The sequence below is a fragment of the Mesocricetus auratus genome, unplaced genomic scaffold (genome assembly GCF_017639785.1).
Source record: "Mesocricetus auratus isolate SY011 unplaced genomic scaffold, BCM_Maur_2.0 Super-Scaffold_100006, whole genome shotgun sequence".
Taxonomy (NCBI): domain Eukaryota; kingdom Metazoa; phylum Chordata; class Mammalia; order Rodentia; family Cricetidae; genus Mesocricetus; species Mesocricetus auratus.
Window position 1 is genome coordinate 64,879,723 of NW_024429190.1, and position 20,889 is coordinate 64,900,611.

Sequence of the window (20,889 nt, forward strand, 5' to 3'; positions counted from 1 at the left end):
GTTTCTTGTCTACAAAGATTTATCTAGCCCCAGAGTCTTACCAAGAAGATCATTTTGGGGAATCCAATCAAACAGCCGTGTATTGGATCCTAATGTGGCTGGTGTCTTCCCTTTGTATCGCCACAAAACCTGTGGAAGACAATGTATGGTAGATTATTTTAAAGTGTGTTGCTTTTGTTTATGCTGTGGAACATTTGTCTAATGATGTAAAGATGTGTGACCTTTGTTTCTATTGCATTTGTTTAATTCTGAGAAGCTGTATTACTGTGTCTGTCTAAAACACCTGGTGGTCCTAATAAAGAGTGGAACAGCTGGCCAGTAGTGAGGCAGGAGCAAGGATGGGCGGGGCTGGCAGATAGGTGCTTCCCAATGACTGATGTGAGCTTCTGGTTTGGAGGCCAGTGTTTGTTTGCTTACCATCATCTTTTCTTCCTTTTCCCTTCACACTTTCTACCTCCTCCTTTCCTTATTTTCCTTCCTCTATTCTTTCCTTTTCTCTTACCTTTCTCTTTTACCATTTTATATCTCAATGCCTATATCATTCTTCCACTTTTTGTTTGACTCATTTTTTTGAGGGATAACTAAAAATCACTTTTTGAAAACTTATTTTTGGAGTAACAAGACAAGGTTTTATTTCTAAATGAGAAAGATTGAGACAAGGGTATGCATAAAAGCCACAAATTTTGAGATGCCTATCAGCATAATACCTTTATACAATCATATGGATACTAAATAATGCATGATTGATTCTAGATTATTCCATGAGTAGGAATGAATAGTGACTTGAGTTGAAGAATTATAATGATAAATTATAAAATTAACTGTCATAAATTATAAGAAACTTTGTATTTTAAAATAATATTTGAATTTGATTTTACAACTGTAGAATATTTGATTTAAAAAGAACAATAAACTCTAGGCTTTTACTTGTGACACCTATATTTCCCTGTGAACTTAATGTGATTCAGAAAATCGGAATATAGTTTTAGCACGATTTCCTTAAAGTGGGTATACTCTTTATGCTGGCAAATCAAATTTCAAAACGTCAGTGGCAGTCAATCCAGGCCAAATAGTTTTAGAAGTAGCCTAACGTTTTCTTCTCTATTCTAGTAGTAGAAAATGAATATGTAAGTCTATATTTTCACAGTAACTGGATAGTAAGGCAAAACGTCTAAAAATATCATTTTTATGTTGTATAGCTAATTATTGAAAGCTAACAATGCATGTGTTCAGTGGCTGACAAGTTTCAGCTTTTACATGCAAGTACCACTACCAGTTACATTCTAGAGTCTGTCAGAAGCAGTTCTGGTCCCCAGAATCTAGGGCAGTACTGACCTTCTGAGGAATCTGGGCAAGGGCTGAGGCAATGAGACAGGCCTTTTCTTCTGTCAGGTTTTTGACCATTGATCCCAGAGAAAACACCACAACACCATGTTCTCCTGAACTCTGGACAAACTCTTCCATTTCCTGCAAACATAACATTCTAATGAAAATGTGTTGAATCATTAGGTGAAATTTTGTTCCCTTAAAATATGGAACTATATATTCTATATATAGTTCTATATATGAAACATGGAACTAAGGGTCAAAGAGATTTTTTTGTTTGTCTGTCCCATTCCATGTGACACCACAGAGTAACTGTATGAGGAAACATGTTTATGAAAAATGCATAAAGTATATACAAGAACTAATATGACACCAAGTCTCCATAGAAGGGAGCAGAAAATAGGGACAACACCTCTCTTTTTAAGTTGACATGACACCACGTTTAACTGAAAGAAAATGAAATGTTTGTTGAATTGGATAAACATAATTGAAGACAGACATCCAGACTTTTAGAATTATTATCATGTGTGATGAACGTAACTATTTTATTGTTTTTACTTGATTTAAACAAGTCTCAGTCTGAAATAAATACTGTTTGTTGATCAAACCAAATATCCTCTAAAAATCATCTGAAATATCCCTTTATCTCCTTAATGAGATTATGTTAAAACCTGTAGTCATCATCTTCATCCTTTCGTGGAGCTACCATACTTGTCACTTCTATGACAGTACAGGTCACCACCATGTCTTATTCATCAAATCCTAAACAATTCATCAGGACACTCATGAAGGCATCTTTCTCTATTAAACAGTTGGGAAAGGTGTTCCTGTTCACAGCTCTTTCCGGCACACAAGGACACTTCAGCAGACCTTCTGGTGATCCATCTATAGTTATACTTTTCCATTCTCCATTACAGTATCCACACCATGGAGACACAGACATTTTCATACACCTTTACTCTCTTTTTAATCTTTATTGAAAATAGACTCTTCTTTCATACAATACATCTCTACCACAGTTTCCCTTCCGTTCACTCCTCTCAGCTCCCCACCCACTCCCTCTCCCCCGGATCCACTCTAAGCTTAAATTCTCAAGTCCAAATGATCCACTATAGTTCAGAAAGAGGAACTGTGATGAGAGCAATAAATTCCCCTAGCATAATAAATATTCTCAGTAATACATCTCTGTTATTAAAGTTGTTAACTTTGAAGGAAAAATCAACTATTGTATCACACAATACCTAAGATCTTACCCTTTATAGACTTACTTTGGGTAAAGGCTTTGCAGGTTTGCAGTGCAGTCCTCCTACAAACTCAAAATTAGGTAAATATGGGCGAGGAAATTCAAAATCCCAATATGTTCGCATCAGCCATATCTCAGCTTTCCCCATAGTCTCACATAATGTGGTGGGTCTTCCTGAAGAGTACATATAATATTGCACAAAGGGAATTAGAAGTCAAGTTTTCTAAGTAAAAAGGTGTCACACTTCCTTATAAACTATTGGGAAGAAAACTTAGATCAACTAGGATTCTTGTCATGGCTATATTTTAAAAGAAAAGGACAGTGTGAAAAAGAGGATTCAGGGGTAGTGAAAGGTAGGTAATATACTATACAAGTACCATCTCCTAACAATAAATCAACAAAAATATAAGTGTAGCTACAACTATGGATGAATCCCACAATAATTTCTTCTAATAAGCAACAGAAAGTAGATTATTTATATCCTGTTAACTACTTGTCACCCCCCAATTGTTTTCCAGTTTCTAGCTAGTAACTAATTTCTATCATGCACAGTGTTATAGTCTCATTTTCAGCATAATGTTAGAATATTCTTGTTCTGCAAATAATTTGTCAGTATTTTCTCAGTCACAAAGTCCTGATTAATTCTCTCTTACTACAATACACTTTGAAATGTGTGATACAAATATTGAGAACACTAATAAATCTCGTTACACTTACTGTTTAGGAAAAATAGTGGAACTGGAAAAATATTAAATACTACTCTCAAGATCTGTTTAGAGATGACTATGTTAAAATACTAATAGTAGGCAATTCTACACAAAGAAGACATGTGCTACAAGTGAAAAAAGAAACATGCAATGACAATCTTTTTATATAAATCTGTTGATCTTGTGCAGGGAGGATGGGCATAATTTTTAATGGTCATAATTTAGTATTGTTTTGACACATGCATGAACTCACAGCCTGATGGCATAATTAGGTAGCAAAGAATACTGAAATTGGAGTTTCCAGGCAGTGCATTAAAACCATCTCATAGCTCCCCACCAAAGTGTTTATATCCCTTCCTTGCTTTATGCTAAGCATACTTCTCCCAGGCCTTAGAATAAGTTCAGTAGGCGACTTTTATATGCCTAGATTTAACAAGCAATTACAATTGTTGCTGAATTCTATGATAAAGCAGCCATACATGGATCTTGGAAATGACACAGACAGCAGTGTAATTTGTCTGGCAGCAAGAAGCCCTGAACTTGTATTCTTATGATTCTATAAAAAGCTGTACATGCCCGTGATCTCAGTTCTGAGGATTTAGAGATAAATGAATGCTGGGAACTCATGTGATAGCCAGACTAGCCAAATTGGGATCAAAACTCAGTGAGAACTTATCTTAAAATTGAGGTGAGAGCAATAATAGAAGACAGCAGATGCTCTCTAGCCCCCTCACATATTAACACACAAACACACACACACACACCCAAATCAGTGATTCATGGTTATAAATATGAAGCCCATGGAATGTAAAGACAAATATTTACAACTGTTGGCAAATCACTTCCTAACGTACACTTTTAACATACTTAGAGAGCAGAAAGATTGTAAAAGCCAAAGGATTAGGGAGTTTGCTGTGACATTGGAATTTCTAGTAATGTCAGATGTTGCACCATAAGTCTTACCAACAAGAGTGCACAAACAGGAGCTGAACAAGAACAACAATAGACATGACAAAGTGGACAGGGAAAAGACATGGAGGCCTCAGCCTTACACAAGAATTATTAGTAATGCTAAAAGTAGTAGAAATAATCTTTCCCAGAGATAAGCACACCAATGAGTCTTTCTCTACCAAGTGGTCAGCCCTGAAAACATATTTACGTAATATTATACAGACCAAGCATGTTGTCTTTATGTATTTAGGAATATATAGGCACAAAAATATACATATAAGTATGTTATAATTAATGAAAAATAGGCCATGATTTTGAAAGAGATTAGAAAGACATACATGGAATGGATTTAAGGGGAAATTAATGGAGTGATATAATAATACATTATCACAAAATAAGAGAAATATATTTCCAAAAGTCATAAACTATTTAATGAGATATATAAAAATAGCCTACCACATAATAATCAATAATCACAACATACCAAATTGACAAAATGAAGAATTAAAATATTATGATAAAAATGCATTTTATATTAAATTGACTTTCACTTGTAGCTTTTATATATTTTGATAACATCTATTATATTTTGAGGTATCACAAAGCATTCTAGTGAGAGCTTCATATGCCCCAGTTGCTAGGAGAATGATACGTTGCATTTCTTCTGCTGCTTGCCAAAGTGGAAATGTTGCATTCACAGCTAGGTCTATAAGCTCACATAGTGAATTTTCAGTGATCTCATTCTCATAGAGCACAGAGATTCTTTCAAACTTCAGTGCAGAACATTTGACGTGCTGTGATATGGGAAGATATTCTGAGAAGTCAGAACAATCACCATTGCCTCCTATCAGTGAGCTCCTTGCGAAGAGGATTTTAGTTTGAACCAATGGCTCATACCCTAAAAGCATTCAATGACCTTGTCATGGAAATCATCATCAGCACCACAAAACCACAGCAGAAGGACATCTGAGCCATAGTGGAGCCACAACAGAGCCACAGCAGAGCTGCAGTACAAGGATAGCTGAGACACAGCAGAAACATAAGAGAGCCACAGCAGAAGCACAGCTGGGTCACAGCAGAGCCACAGCAGAAGCACAGCAGAGCCAGAGAAGAAGCACAGCTGGACCACAGCTGAAGCACATCTGGGCCACAGCAGAAGCACAGCTGGGCCACAGCAGAAGCACAGCTGGGCCACAGCAGAAGCACAGCTGGGCCACAGCAGAGTCACAGCAGAGCCACAGTGACAGAATTGTCATGGTCCATTTCTGAGAAATCACTGTTGGGCCTCCTACTCTACTCTGTAGAGATTGAGTGTCTATTCAATTGAAGTGGCAATTTAAATGTGAAGCAAGTGAAATATTAACTTTTAGAATTATAAAACCACAAAAGGGAGAGAAATCTGTCAATTTTTTGTTGCACAACAAATAAAAGACCCAGAGATAGATATTAGGTTCAAGCTTCAAACTGAAGAGCAGAAAAGCAAAACAGCCAGCCACTAGCTCATACCTTTACCTCAGCTCAGACTTCAAGGGGTGATCCTCAAAGTGCTCCCAACTTCACACCTCAGATACACTCAGACTGCTATGCTCTCTTCAACATGGCTAAAGATATCAATTTCTTCCTATCCTTAATGTGGCTGGAGAATGAATGCTCACTCTGAAAACCTATTTCTGTCTTAAATGCCTCTCATGAGTCCTGGGATTAAAGGTGTGTGGTCCCAGTGCTGAGATCATCTTTGTGTGAGCTGTTTGTCATTAGGACTTCATACATTTCTTATAGCTCAGTGTGTCCTTGAACTAACAGAGATCTGTCTACCTCTATCTCCTAAAGCAGTGGGATTAAAGGTGTGTACCACCACTGCCTGATCTCTATAGCTTACGGCTGACTTTCCTTTCTGAATCCTCAGGCAAGCTTTAATAAATCATAAATAATATATTACCAAATTTACTGTCTGTGTATAGTACATATACCCTTTGCTTATGAAATTATACCATTTAAATACATATGCCTATTGGCTAATATCAGATATGAATTGGTTAAATTAAGTGCTAGTAATACAGTTTCACATCAGTAAGTAAGCATAAATTTTACTTTTTGTTGCTATTATAATTATTAATGGTAATTTAGTGGAAACTTGCTTATTCACTTATGTGTATCTGTTTCTATTACCTCATTTTATATTCTATTCAATTATTACAATAAAATAAATTGATATTCAAGTTTTATTTTTTCACATTGGTTCCTCCTTTATCCGATATTGTTCCCCTCATTGTTAAATTCCATAAGTTTTTTTTTTACTTTGTTTTTGTTTTTTTCTAGACAGGGTATCTCTGTGTGACTTTGGAGCTTATCCTGGCACTCACTCTGTAGACCAGGCTGGCCTCAAACACACAGAGATTCCCCCTGCTGGGATAGGTGCACTGAGCAAAATGTTGTGGTATATAATACATTACAATCAACTGCTACACGATGGTGTGAATATCTCAAAGACACATTCACTTTTGTAACTGGACCTTTTCCTGATACCTTTCAATTCCAGTCTGTGTATAGCTCCCAGAAGTTATCAGTTCTCATTGTTTCTCTGTAATTTTGATGACTTTATATTTAACTTCACACGGTGATATCTAATGTTGTCTTTCTATGTGAAGCCGAATGCACAAACTGTAACAAGCTCCATTTTCACTCAATGAGTTACAATAATATACTTTTCCTTTTCAGTACGTTTGATATTCAGCCTAACATAAACCATAATTTTCTTTGCCTGTGATTTCCCAATAGACATTTAAATTGTTTTTGTGTGCTAGCTAGCTCCATGAATCCAACTGTCTTTACCTCTAGAGCTCTGGTATTAGAAGTGTATGCTACTGTGTCCTGCATTTTTTGTGGATTCTGAGGATCAGTAACAAACTCATACTTGTAAAGTTAGCCCATCCCTGACTAAGCACTCTCACAAGCCCCATTTTGATTGTCTTCATTTGTAGAAGTATTTTTAAGGTAATAAGCATGTCTAATGGTCAGTTAACAGTATCCATCTGAATAATCTATCTATCAGTCTCAGTAAATGCAAAGACGATGCATTTAAAGATGTGACTTGAGAACAAGATAAATATTTAGGTAACAAAATTTAAAAGAAGACTTGATAACTTACCAAAATCCTTCCCTTGTTAAACTCACGCTTTGTTTTGTGATATGTTGCCATGACAGAACTCATTTGGCTAAGTAATAAATGAAATGAATCAGTTTAGTTAGCTTACTTTGGGAAAATAAAATCTGATGCTGGGAAGGCACAGAGGTTCTGGGACAAGAGGTTTCTGTCTATGCCAAAACACAGTAGCGTTAAGACTGAAATGCATATAAAGACGAGAGAGCAGTCACTCTAGAGGATAAGGAGCAAAGGGAAGCATGATGAACAGCAATTGCTACATGCACTCCTGGAAATGAACAATAATGGTTGTCACATTCCTGATACTCCTGTTCTGTTGAGTGTCAGGTGTGTGATGGTGAGGTCATAAAATTTATGACCCTGCTGATACAGAATATAGGCTTTTGTATGAGTTCACTTCAATACGTCCTTGTGTTCATTTCTGTCCCCTCAGAACATGTGTGAGTCTGTAACCGCAGTCCAACTTTTCTACTCTATGTTTTCCCTAAAGAATAGAAGGATAACATTGTAATGGAAACTCTGCAGGAAACACTTTATAAAATCTCTTATGCTCATCATCATCATAATGTACTTATATATTTTAATGTCAGTTTATTAACACTGGGTATCTCTGATACTGTAAAAAGTAAACAATTGCTAAGAGAACTCATTGTATATTACCCTTTTGGATATTGTACTCCTACTTAAAATATTTCCTGTTCAGAGATGTTTAGAGAGATGACTCAGTGGGTAAAGGCACTTGCCACTAAGCTTAAGGACCGGGATTCAATTCTCAGGACTCACTTGGCAGAGGGAGAGAACTGATTCGCCAACTCAAACTATTGGTCTACAACCTCCTCCTGCACACCATGGCACAGGTACACACACACAAAAAAATGGAAAAAGACGTTTGGTAACACGAGGAAAACAATCGTCTTAAGTAATTAACAAACAATTTCTTGAATGGTAGGATTTGTAACTCTAGATCATTATCCTGTAAAATAAGAAGTTGGGAAGGAAGTAAGTAAAGTAAGAAGACACAGAGGCTCTCATGGGTATTATACCATTGTTATGGCTTACTTTAAGGTGAAAGGCTTAGTACATACCAGAAGCCACACACTTTGAAATTTTTATTTTATTATTTTATGTTCTTCTTCAATTTTAAGTTTAACTTTTACCACACAGGGCAATAGCAGTTTTAGAAACTGAAAAGACTTTTAAATTATTCTCAACTAACTCCATAATGGTCACCAATAAAACCATCAGTTATTCAAAGAAGACTAGGACTTACCAGTCTACTACATCAAAAGACTTAAATAATTCACAGTGAACTTTCTTGAGCTCCACTTCGAAACCCCTCTCGCCCTGTATGTGTTCTTTGAGAGTTTTGAACAATTTGGGCTGCTCATTTTCACCCTTTACCCAGTCCTTCCCAGATCCCCCTCTTCCATACTCACCCAACTTCTGTCCTATTTTTTTAAAAATCCTTCTAGATAAATGTGTGCTGACATACTATTCTTAAATGCATGGTCTTCTAGGAGTTTGTAGAGTTACTATACTCTGAGAGAAAACTCTCTCTCTTTTCTAGCAGCCAACAATTGCCAATGACTCCAGGGTTGAGATTTCATGACCAACTCCTGTCACCAGGTAAAGCTTTGTCTTGCACGGATTTTGTCTGTATTGTTGCAATCAGTGTGAACCCATATGTATAGGTGCCCTGCTACATGCAAAATGTGCTTTTCTTTGTAGTCATCCTCTTCCTCTGCATGCATCTCTGTATGTACATATAAGGTCATGTGCTGCCTCTGCCTGTGTCTGTCTGTTTATGTACACATGAGATCAACCTCAGGTGTCATTTCTCAGGTGCTACATACTTTTTGTTGTTGTTGTTGAGCTGGAATCTCCCAGTAATTTGCCAAATGGATTAAACTGGGTGACCAGCAACTCTCCAGGGCATTGGTACTATAAGTATGCACAACCATGCATGGCTGGTTTTGTCTGTTTGTCATCACTGTTGTTTGTTTTAAATATATGTTCCAGGTACTGAACTCAAGTTCTCATACTTGCAAGGCAAAGGCTTTATGTTATTTTGCAGATACGCATTCATTAGTTTTTAAGGATAGCTCCTCAGGGGAATGTAATCATGGCTCTGCCATTCAGAAGGTAATGAATAGTATGGTGTAAACTATATTCAGCCTTAATTTTTACAAGTGACACAATGCATCTGTATCATCTTAGGGTCAAGGGAAATTATTAACCCAACTTATAGAGAATTAAATGACTCTGACTGAAGTCTTCAATCAGTCATGTCTCTGATATCAGGCCAAACAAGATGGATCTCTATCTGAAAACTCACATGCTTCCCAAAGCCTTTACTATCATACTATTTAATTCACTGAATTAAGGAAGGCACAGGGTCGTCTCATTTAGTACCTGTGGAACTCAGTGTGTGATGCAAACATGAGCAACAAATTACAGCTATTACAGAACATGTTTTAAAAGTTGAGAAATGGCCATATATTGATGCTAAAATCTAAAACAAAATGTGTGTTTGAGGAGCTGGAGTGATGACACAAAAATTGACAATAAAAAATTCTTTCAGAAGACCTATATTCAGTTACCAGCATCTATGCCAGGTAGCTCACACTCACATGTAACTCCAAATCCAGGAGCACACTACCACTCTAGCCTTCACAGGGAACCACACACATGTGCACATCACATGAGTATTCACACACATACTTCCATATAGCCATAACTTAAAAAATGAAAAAAAATCTAATGAAGCGATTTTGAGGCATAAACTAAAATGCCTCCAATAGAATTCTAAGTTACAGAATATAAAAATGAATCATTTTAACTTGCCAGTTTCTAGTTACCAGGCCTTCAGAGATCATGTAAGGTTTTAAATTAAATTTCATACTTTACCTTATTTTCATGACAAGTAGAATATCTTTATGAAATTTAATGAAGAAGCTAAAAAATTTACTGTGGAAATTTGGTTAAAGGACATCCAACACACGCAAAAAGCAAAACATAAATGATTTTATCTGTGATAGAAAGCAGTAAAGTCAAATAGAATTCCAGGACTTATAGCATTCTGTGGCCAGTAATTCCTTTCAAGCCTGAAATACTTTTGATACAGGAAAAGCAATCCACATTCTTGGAGCCTTGTTTGAATGTCACTATTACTTTGGATACCCTCGATGGCCCCTCTTTATATTACAATTTCAATTTCAGTTCCACTTCAAAACATCTGTTTTCTTATTCTACCACATGGCACATATCACAGGCTAACATATTTGTTATATTTATATATAATACATTCTGAACTTAGAATATATGTCTTAAACTTGTTATATTTCTCATACATAGGAAATTATTTGGCACCTATTTTATGTTCAGTAAATATTCCTTTGCACACAGAAAACAGAGGTGAGAAAAAGAGAATAGAGAGAGGTACAATGGAGCAAAAAGTGTGTGAGAGGAGAATGATTTGTACCTAACTTCTGAAACAAATGCCACAGGCAGCATCCAGCATTAATCTATGAAGCAATGAATTCCCCTGAGTTCTAACATATCTAGAGGAAAGCCATTCATATATATTTCCTCCCATGAATATATATATATGTATGTATATATGTATATATAGATATCTTTCGAGCTTCAGAAAGAACAGTAATATAAGCCACCATCCATAAATGGCTTTCTCAGTTGACATTATTTTATTTTATTGATTCTCAAAAGCAACCTTTAAGGCCAAAAGGCTTTAGACTCACAGAAGATACAGATGCATCAAGATGAGAAAGGGCTAATACCTCCTGAGATGTCTGGGACAAATAGAGAACAGCAGGCTAGGATGTAAATGTGGGTTTTCCAAGGATGATATTTCATGCTTTCTAATGTATTTTATTTTACAGATAAAGGCTGAGGAATGGAAGAATTGTATATTTTCATAATATTTTCCATTTTGGTTGTGTGCTTATGTCATTATTTACCTTAGTAAAGGAGATTTCATTGGCATGTGAAAGTTTATTTAAACATTAGAAAGCTACTGACTAAAAACATTTTCTTTCCAGTGAATGAGAGCTGCATACAAATTCATACTGACACAATATTTTTTGAAGAATTTCCTTAAACAAAAACAATAATTTAAGACTCATAGAGATATTTCAAGTGCATTCACTTGTTGTGGTTCGTCCAGAGGGGTAAGCGGAATGGGTGAGAATGATAGTACCTGGCGTCATCAACAGGAGGAAGTTGAGACTCACCTAGAACTCTGCTGTAGTATGAATTCCATCTTCCCCAGTAGGACTGAAAAATATAGTCTTGCAGATAGTAAGATATGGTGTTTTTAACTCTTTCACCAAAGGACATCTGGTCAGTGAGCTCTGACAAGGCTGCAGGTACATAAGAGACCGGTGCAGGGATTTTCCCACAGTGCCTCTCCACTGTAAAGGCTGGAGAGAAGCGCAATGTGTACACAAATGGAATTCCCAACTTCAGAGCCACCAGATCGCCACAGATTGTTACTGGGTCAACTATTAACACATCGAAACCCCGGTTCTGAAGTCTCGCCATTAGTGTGGGATTGTTTAGTACACCGTCACAGAGTTCAATATTAATTTGATAGAAAGTCTCAAGGAGTTTTCCTAGTTCTTTGTAGAAAGTCCACATGGTGAGAGGTGTTGGTCTGTGGTCTAGCCACAGGGCTATCATGTGTTCAATCATTTCATCTATGTTACTTTTTGTGAAAGAAACTGGAATCTCTTCAAAATGCACAAAAGCATCAGGACTGGAGTTGATAAAGAGAGTTTCTGATGAAGCCAGTACAGTCACACTGTGATTTCTTCGAATCAGCTCTTCAAGAAGGGTTTTGATATTTAGCCAATGGCTGCCATCTGTAGGCCAAATTAGCACATTCCCGCTGAGCACAATTTCAGTCAGAGCCAAATGAAAAACAAGCAGCTGGAAAAACTTCTTAATCATGGTGGCATCCACCGTGGGAAGCTACCTACTGTGGCTCTTTTAAGATGAAAAAGAAAAATTCAATGCATATTGGTAGATTTCAGGTAAATAATATTGAATACGATAATTTAGTTACACCCATTCATAGGCCAATTGTTTTATAAGTTAAGAAGAATTTTACATAATCAAACTTAGTATGCATCCACATGATTATAGTTTGGGTCCAAGTGTGCTACAGACAACAGAATTACGCAGCAAGAGTTCAGCACCTACTTCCTTTGTCTTCCCATCAGAGATGCATATTTCATGGAGATATAGACCTTATTTAGCAGGGCTATGAGGAATATTGTCACCAGAGATACACATGGATGGAGATACCTTATTCAGCAAAGTGATAAGGTATATTGCCTTCTGAATGTGTTAAGCTGTTCTCAGTGCCGACTTCTTGTGTGAAGAGCTCTTTCCCTCACATTACAGCTAAGGGATTCTTCACACAACCCTACAGTGTATTAATTGTTTCCTCGGCACATATTCTGTGGAAGGTCTGGAAGATGACTTTTCATTTAGCTGTATTATTTTGATATATTGAATATACACTGAGACATGCTTCATAACCTGATCTATTTGTCCCACAAGGACTGCAGACTCTTAACAGCCTGTTTTGTTCTCTTGCTCAGACTACCACACACTATTAGCTCATTTTAATCTCAGAGAAAGTTCAAAGTAGACTAATGACTTTTTGTAAAAGGAAAACTTTACAGCTTGCACAAGTCCAGATTCACAGGTGTCTACCAAGGTTACTAAGAAAAGCATGCTAATTCTTCACTTGCCAGTCTACTAACAATAGACCTGTGCCTTAAAGTTATCACTGAGCACTGTGCCCTCCCCTGTCCGGTCATGGATTTTCTCCTATGGCCTTGGACCCTTGTATTGTCATAGTAAATGGCCCAGCTCCTTATCACTTGATCTAGGAATGTACTTTTGACCAATGAGAGAAACTTCTTTATCATTTCAAGGCACCTGAAGAATAAGAGTCTTTAGAACAGAAGAAACTAGAAGAAGCATGGAGAAGTTAGAAGTAGGACAGGATTATTAGAGTGGAAACAGAACAATAAAGAACACATGACATAAAGAGAATGATTGTGTGAGAAGTTCCTACAGAAATCTTTTATCTCCTTCCTTTCCTCTTGAGAAGCATTTCACCTTTAGGACCCACTGTAGGGGCTGGTACAATTCTCTTAGCCCTTAAACAAGCGTAATGAAAAGAAGCTATTAAATGTGTCTGTGTGTTCTGTGATGCCAGATCCACTTTGTAAAAATCATAATCATGTGTGTCCTCATTATAAGCCATTTCTGTATACATCATCTTACTAGACCATTGTGTGTCAGGCATTATCTCCTTCACTTCACTGAGAACCATAATAGAAACCTAAAACTAACATGACAAAGTTATCTGACTTGGAGTATATTCATAGCTTTATTTGACTCACTGATGAACCAGCATTATCATTCACAATTAGGAAAAAACCTGAAAAACTTTGATTTATTGGATAGTTCCTCCAACAACTAGCTTTAGAAGTTTTAGATTGATTTGGTGGTGGAGTACATTAGTATAGAGGTGGAGTACGTTAGTATTGTATCGAGAATGACCCCTTTACACTGAGTGATTTGTCATTGTTTCCCACATTCTTGTTATAGGCAATTCTCTTTTCCTTCTTTTTTAAATTAATTTTTATTTAAATTAAAAATAATCTTATTTCACATATCAATCCCAGTTCCCTCTCGCTCCTGTCCTCTCATTCCCACCAGCAAGCTCTGCATTCTACCACCATCCACTACTCAGTGAGGGTAATGCTTCCCATGGGGGATTATCAAAATCTCTCACATCATTTAGAGCAGGACCTAGGCCCTCCCCACTGTATCTAGGCTGAGTTTTTTACTTTTAAAGGATCCTTGCTAGCTAGCAAATGACTTTGTTACTCTCTGATAAATGATGCATTTAGTTAACAGCAATGCATGTATGCCTTTGTTTAGAAATTATACTTGGAAGGTAAAGAATTTATCTTGTGAGAACTGCTTTAGGCATCTGATATATTTTGTCCTCTAGTTTCATATGCTACCAAAATATTCCATAATTTCAAATTCAAAACATGCAAATATAGTTTATTTATGGATGTTTGTAGGTATTATCTTATGGAGTTAAATTTATATACATGGAAAAAGAATTCATATCCAATCTGTCTGATTTAAAAATGAAAGTACCATTAGCTAGATAAAATTACTTATTAATTTTTAAATCTTTATTTAACATTAATTATTTAGCCTCCATGAGTATCTGGTTCAAATAAATATCTGAATATGACATTTAGTTAAAATAGTTTATTGCTATTTCAAATTTCTCAATTAATTTTATATGTAATACTATGTTATGTAATTATATGTAGTGTATTTTCCTAAATATATAAAAGATACTCCCTCAAATTCCTGCTTATTTTGAAGTAGTCAGAGCATAAAACTTAAATACATAATGGATTTTATGTAGTTCACTCTTATGCAATATTTATATTATTTTATCTTTAAAATATTACAAAATTTTGGTGGTTTTGGAAAGTATTACAAAAATAAATAAAAAATTTACCTGTGTCAAGTTTAAGCAATCATATTTGAAATGTTCAGACCCTTTTTCTTATTTTCAGCTAGAGAGTGTTTACACCAGACTCTTAGAGCTAGAAAATATATCCCAGACAACAGATCTCAGACATCAGAAAGCCACAGAGAGCTATTCCTTAAGGGATAATGAATAGCATAGTAACAACACAGGTAATTAAACTTCATGCATCAAATAAAAACAGTCAAAAGACAGAATAATAGATTTTTAAAAATTAAAGGAAAATATCTAAGAATGTTTAAACAAAACTATGTTAAATGATTGATTTCTATCTTAAATTTAAATTGGAATAAAAATTCTTGAGTCTGATATGGTAATCCTTCAGTATGGTGCTTTTTGCTTAGGGCTATTTTAGTTATTCAGAGTCTTTCTGTGATTTTATATGACTTTTATTTTAGTTTTGGTTTGGTTTTTCTATTTCTTAGGAATGTCATGGGAATTTTGATTAGGATTTCATTGAATTTGTAAATTGCTCCTGGTAGCATGTTTTTTTTCACAATATTAATTCTACTTATCCATGGGCATGGGGAGTCAGTCTTTTCATCTTCTAGTGGCTTCTTCGTATCTCTTCCTTCAGATATTCACATCATTCACCATTGAGTTCTTTCAGCTCCTATGCCTTTTGTCAGTATATACTATATACTATATAAGACTACTTATTTTCATGAGGTTACTTATTTTTTATGCAGAAACTATTGATCATTTTTATGTTTTCTGATGCAGTTTTGGGGATCTTTTATAGTACCATCTGCAAATAGGGGTAACTTGATTTGTTTTCCTATTTGCAGTGTTTTAATTTACTCCCCTTGTCTTATTACTATAGCTAGAGCTTCAAGCACAGCATTGGAAAGAGCAGGGGTAGTGGACAGACTTGTAGTTATCTACTTTTAGTGAATTTTGTTTTGTGCTTTTCTCCATTTAGAATGATGTTGACCATGGGTTTATTATGTTGAGACAGTCCAAACTCAACTGATGCAAGTGTAATACATTCTACAAATAAGCATCAGTGAAAATAAAAAAGAGGGTGTGGGAAGGTTGTAAGAGCAGGGGATCCAGGAAACCTGCTGCCAAACATTTTCCCCTAGACACAACAGGGAAATCTGCTCATGAAATCTCAACAATATGGTTGCCTAAACAAGAACAGAATAATGACATCAGTTGACATGTCAGTATAAACAGGATGAATTCAATATGGTCCCACCCCTAAATGAATAGCTACAGGTGGCTAACTGCACCCAAGAGAAGCAGAATAGTTTCCTTCAGTGAAGAGCTCCTGCTTTGGTTTATAAATCCCAAGTAGTGAGCTCTGAAAACATGAAATGAACTTTAGACATATATAAATACATATATGTGTATATACATGTAACAATAGTTATTGACAAATACCATGACTGGAAAATAGAGGGGGAAGACAGGAGAAGGGTAAGGGAGAGGTAGGGATACGATAGATGCAGTAAGAGTGTATGAAGCTATCAAAAACAAATCAGGACAAAAGTCTAAAAGTGAGAAGGCATAGGAAACTTTAATATGAACATTATTTCTTTAGGTTATTAGTATATGAGTTTACTTTTACCTGCCTGGTATTTTGAAACTTGAATACTTTTATCTTTAGTAATGATTTTCCTTGCTCAGAAGTGGAATAAATTATTTACAAAGATATGTGACAAACTATAAAGCCTTTACCACAGCATGTAGGAACTGGGTAAGTTAATTATTGCTAGCTACTATTGCTACAGGTCCATGAATATTAATTGAATAGTCATGACTTGGAAAAATGTGTAATTTTGACATTGTTAGATACAATTCCTAGAAATTATCAGAGACTAAGAACCCACTCTGTGGTTCTCATTACATTTTTCCACAGAGAAATAATCTCTGGGAAATTTGGCTCATGTATTTTCCAGCTGTGACTATTTGAGACCTGCATGTCTTTGGAGCCATTACAAAAACTTATATTAGAACATGGGGGGAAAGTAGATGATAAATTAACATGACCGTTTGGAAAGAAATCCAAATCTATTGCCTGCATCATTCTCATTACTATTCTACATCAATGACAATATTGCACTAAAATGAATTAATTACTCCAGCATATCAATATTTTTTACTCTTACCTGATCTTTTAAAAATGAGTGTTCATGTCCCTGAGATCACCAGATTACTATATCTTGGTAAGAAACAAACTTATATAGGCATTCTGAGTCAAAAGAGGGTAATTCAACTAGCAACATGATGCTGTATATCAAGATAGTATGTAAGAACATTTACATAAATCCTCATTGTTTTCTCAACAACAAATTGTTAAGAAAGATTAGTCTTTCCTGCCCTGTGTCTAGAATAGTATGATTCTATAATCAGCATTAACTTAAAGGCAAAGAACAATGGGCTTTGTGATTCTGAAACTCCATCCTGGAGAAGGTTAAGTGACAAATAATCTCACAGGTCTCACAGGTAGCACAGTAATCATGAGAACTATGAATATAAAGTTGAGGATGATTTGTTAATAATAGGTAAGAAGAGACAAAGGAGATTTAACCAACTATAGAGCTTCATTTTTCCATGAAATCTTTCCTTTTCTTCACCTCTCCATCTTTTTAAAGAACTTGTGCCGGGTGTTGGTGGCACTCACCTTAAATCCCAGCACTCGGGAGGCAGAGTCAAGCAGATCTCTGTGAGTTCGAGGCCAGTCTAGTCTACAGAGTGAGTTCCAGGACAGCCTCCAAAGCAATACAGAGAAACCCTGTCTCAAAAAAAAAAAAAACCAAACAAACAAACAAACAAAAAAAGAACTTGTTTGACTGCTCAATGTGGCCCATTTGTTTGACTCTTAATACTTTCCCATATAGTCGTAAGACCTATCTGTGTTGTCTCTGATGGGCAAAAGAACTAAGTTGTCATTTATATGTTGAAATAGATCATCAGTTTGTGAGTCATGGAAGAAAGGTTAGTACAGTCAGAGAAGCTGATAAATGTAGTTAACACAGAGTAAAAAGTTGAAATTTGCATTCCAGATTTTAGTCATATTCATCCAACTTCAGTATCCTCTATTTGCATCCAAACCTCACTTGTGAATATTTATTCTGATTAATAGGTATAAATTTACAATTATTTTAGATTGGATATTTGAAAGAAATCAGGGTTCAGGGTATTATTACAAAGAAACCTGTAGGGGTTTTCTCTCTCTCTTTTGAAATTCTTGTGAATCATTGGTTTGCACTCTTCATTTTAACATTTTTAAAAACTGCTTGATGTAATTCAATATTTTCACTCATTAGCTAATGAGTATTGCTAGGTCATAAAAGGGCTAACTGGGAAACACTGTAATTTCTCCACTTGTACGCTATGATGTTCACTGATTTAAACTAAATTTGGATCTCACCAGCTTTATTAATAAAGATGATTGGAAGCACAATCTCAAATTTGATGTTACAAAAGACACAATAAACTTCAGAACTCAGCAACAAGACATGTGTTACATTAAATGTGAGATCCATTCTTTGTTTTTCCCATTCTCACTGAAAATAGTTCAGTTGTCAATAAAATAGAATACTGTTATTTAGCATGTACCATCATGTAAAATGCATTGCTATCACTATGCACCTCAAAAGTATTATAATTATATCCAAAATTGTTTTCACCATGGAAACCCATTGAAAGATTTTAAATCACTTGTTTCTTGGAAAATCCAGAAATCTGTTTAATAAGAAAACAAAAATAGCAAGCAACCTGCATGTGATGATAAGTAGGAAAAAAAAGACACTGTCTGAAAACAAATGTTGTCTTCATATAGATGGGATTCCAGCCTCCAATGCATCTATTGTCTTCTTTCTGAAATACCATTCTACTTAACTCATTAGGTATCGGACATTGCCATATCTTCTACAAAGTAGCACGTATACAAAAATACAATACATATTCACACTACTGAATTTTATTTCTTCTATAATCACTACCTCAGTCAACCATGTCTTTTATAACTTACTGAAATCACAAATACTGAAATTATTTTAATCTTACATTATTTTTATTGATCTTCTCGAAGAATCCATCAGCCTTAAGTAGCTGCATCTAATAAGCTAATACCAATTGGGTGTGTAGTACCTCTCAGTTTGTAATATAACTTTACTGATTCATGAATTTTGTCACTTATTTAAACATTCCTGTTAGAAATAAGATAAATGAAATGTGAGTGAAAAGATAAAGCAATACTGTTCTGTGCTCACACAACTGTAAGCTCCTACCATGTGTCAAAAACTACTTATCTGTGTTATTTTTATGTACCTTCTATATGCATGATTTTAACCCCTTTTAAGCTGGTTTCCCAACACGTTGTCTTACTGCATATTTTCTGGAATAAGGAAGATTATATATATATATATGTATATATATATATTCAAAACAAATCCCTCTAAACAATTCCAAGCTGAAATATATAGTATAATATAGTACAAGCGACTACTAAAATATATATTGAGAATCTGGAAAGCTGCTTCAGCAGGTAAGAACACTTGATGCAGAATCATCAGGACTTAAATTCAGATTTCAGCACTCATTTTGACAACAATTATGAATATGAATACACATGTCTGTACCCCAGAACTGTAGAATACAAGAGGGTTTCTGGAGCTTGCTGTTAATAGAAAGTGTTCAGTTTGATGATGCTCTCTGAAAGGAATAAGGCAGAGAATATCAGAGCAGTAAACCACTTATGTCTGGTATGAACAGGAACCCACTGTCACATGTGTACATATGCCAACACATGTACACACAGACACACACACACACACTGAATTAACAACCCTGAAATTACTTTAATTTATTGCGTCTTCCACCTCTCAAACTGACCTAAATTAACAGCAAATTATACTTGATATCCAGAACATGTTAAGATAACTTTGGCACAATTTCTAGCCTAATGATTGCTTTTCAAGGAGACTAATATTTTATATCTATCAGTTTACTGATGAAATCTAAAGATTTCTGAGAATACCACTCACTTCTGATCATTCAAGCAAAGGAAATATCCTCTAACATATCTCTGTATTTTCCTGTACAATTAATAGGTAATTCCCTTCATAAATATAATGCCTCCAACTTTACATCATGTATTTTTTTACTATAGCTCTGTAGTAGAGCTTAAAGTCCAGGATGGTGATTCTTCCTGAAGTTCCTTTATTGTACAGGATTGTTTTATCTATCCTAGGTTTGGGATTTTGTTTTTGTTTTTGTTTTTGTTTTTCATTTGAAGTTCAGTATGTTCTTTCAAGGTCTGTAAAGAATTGTGTTTTGATGGTTGGATTGAATCTGTAAATTGTTTTTGGTAAGCTTGCCATTTTTACCTCAAGACCCAGCAATACCACTCTGTGCATATGCCTAAAGGATGCTCAATCATACCGTCTGCTCAACTATGTTCATAGAAAAATCATTCATAATAGCCAGAAATTGGAAACAACATAGATGCCCTTCAACCAAAGAATGAATAAAGATAATGTGTTACGTTTACACAATGGAGTACTACTCGGAGGTTAAAAACAATGACATCATGAAGTCTGCAGGCAGATGTATAGATAGAAAAATTCATGTTGAATGAGTTAACCAGACCCAGAAAGACAAACATGGTATGTACTCACTTATAAGTGGATAGTAGATATAAAACAAAGGACAAGCAGACCACAATCCACAGCTCCAGAGAAACTAGCTAACAAGGGGGACCCTAAGAGAGATACATGGATCACCCTGGGAAGAATAAACTGGGGGTATGGGGGCAATAAAGGGGATGAGATGCGGGATGAGAACATGAGGGAACAGAATGGTGGAGGTGAGGAGAGATGGAGTGGGTGAGAAAGGAAAGGGATATCTTGAAAGAGGGAGTAATTACCAGAAC

General features: G+C 35.5%; 1 protein-coding gene across 2 annotated transcripts in view; it reads right to left on the reverse strand.

The window, feature by feature from the left end:
* LOC101842056 (UDP-glucuronosyltransferase 2A1) overlaps window positions 1-20,889 on the reverse strand; it is a 29,213-nt gene that overhangs the window by 4,952 nt on the left and 3,372 nt on the right. The window contains exons 3-6 of one of the 2 annotated variants that reach the window (XM_021226071.2): window positions 11,641-12,270; window positions 2,595-2,743; window positions 1,336-1,467; window positions 42-129 (exon numbers count right to left, since the gene is read on the reverse strand). In XM_021226071.2, the coding sequence (XP_021081730.1) occupies window positions 42-129; window positions 1,336-1,467; window positions 2,595-2,743; window positions 11,641-12,270 (999 nt within the window). The remainder of the gene's footprint in view (window positions 1-41; window positions 130-1,335; window positions 1,468-2,594; window positions 2,744-11,640; window positions 12,271-20,889) is intronic. The other variant, XM_040747306.1, reaches the window with a different exon arrangement.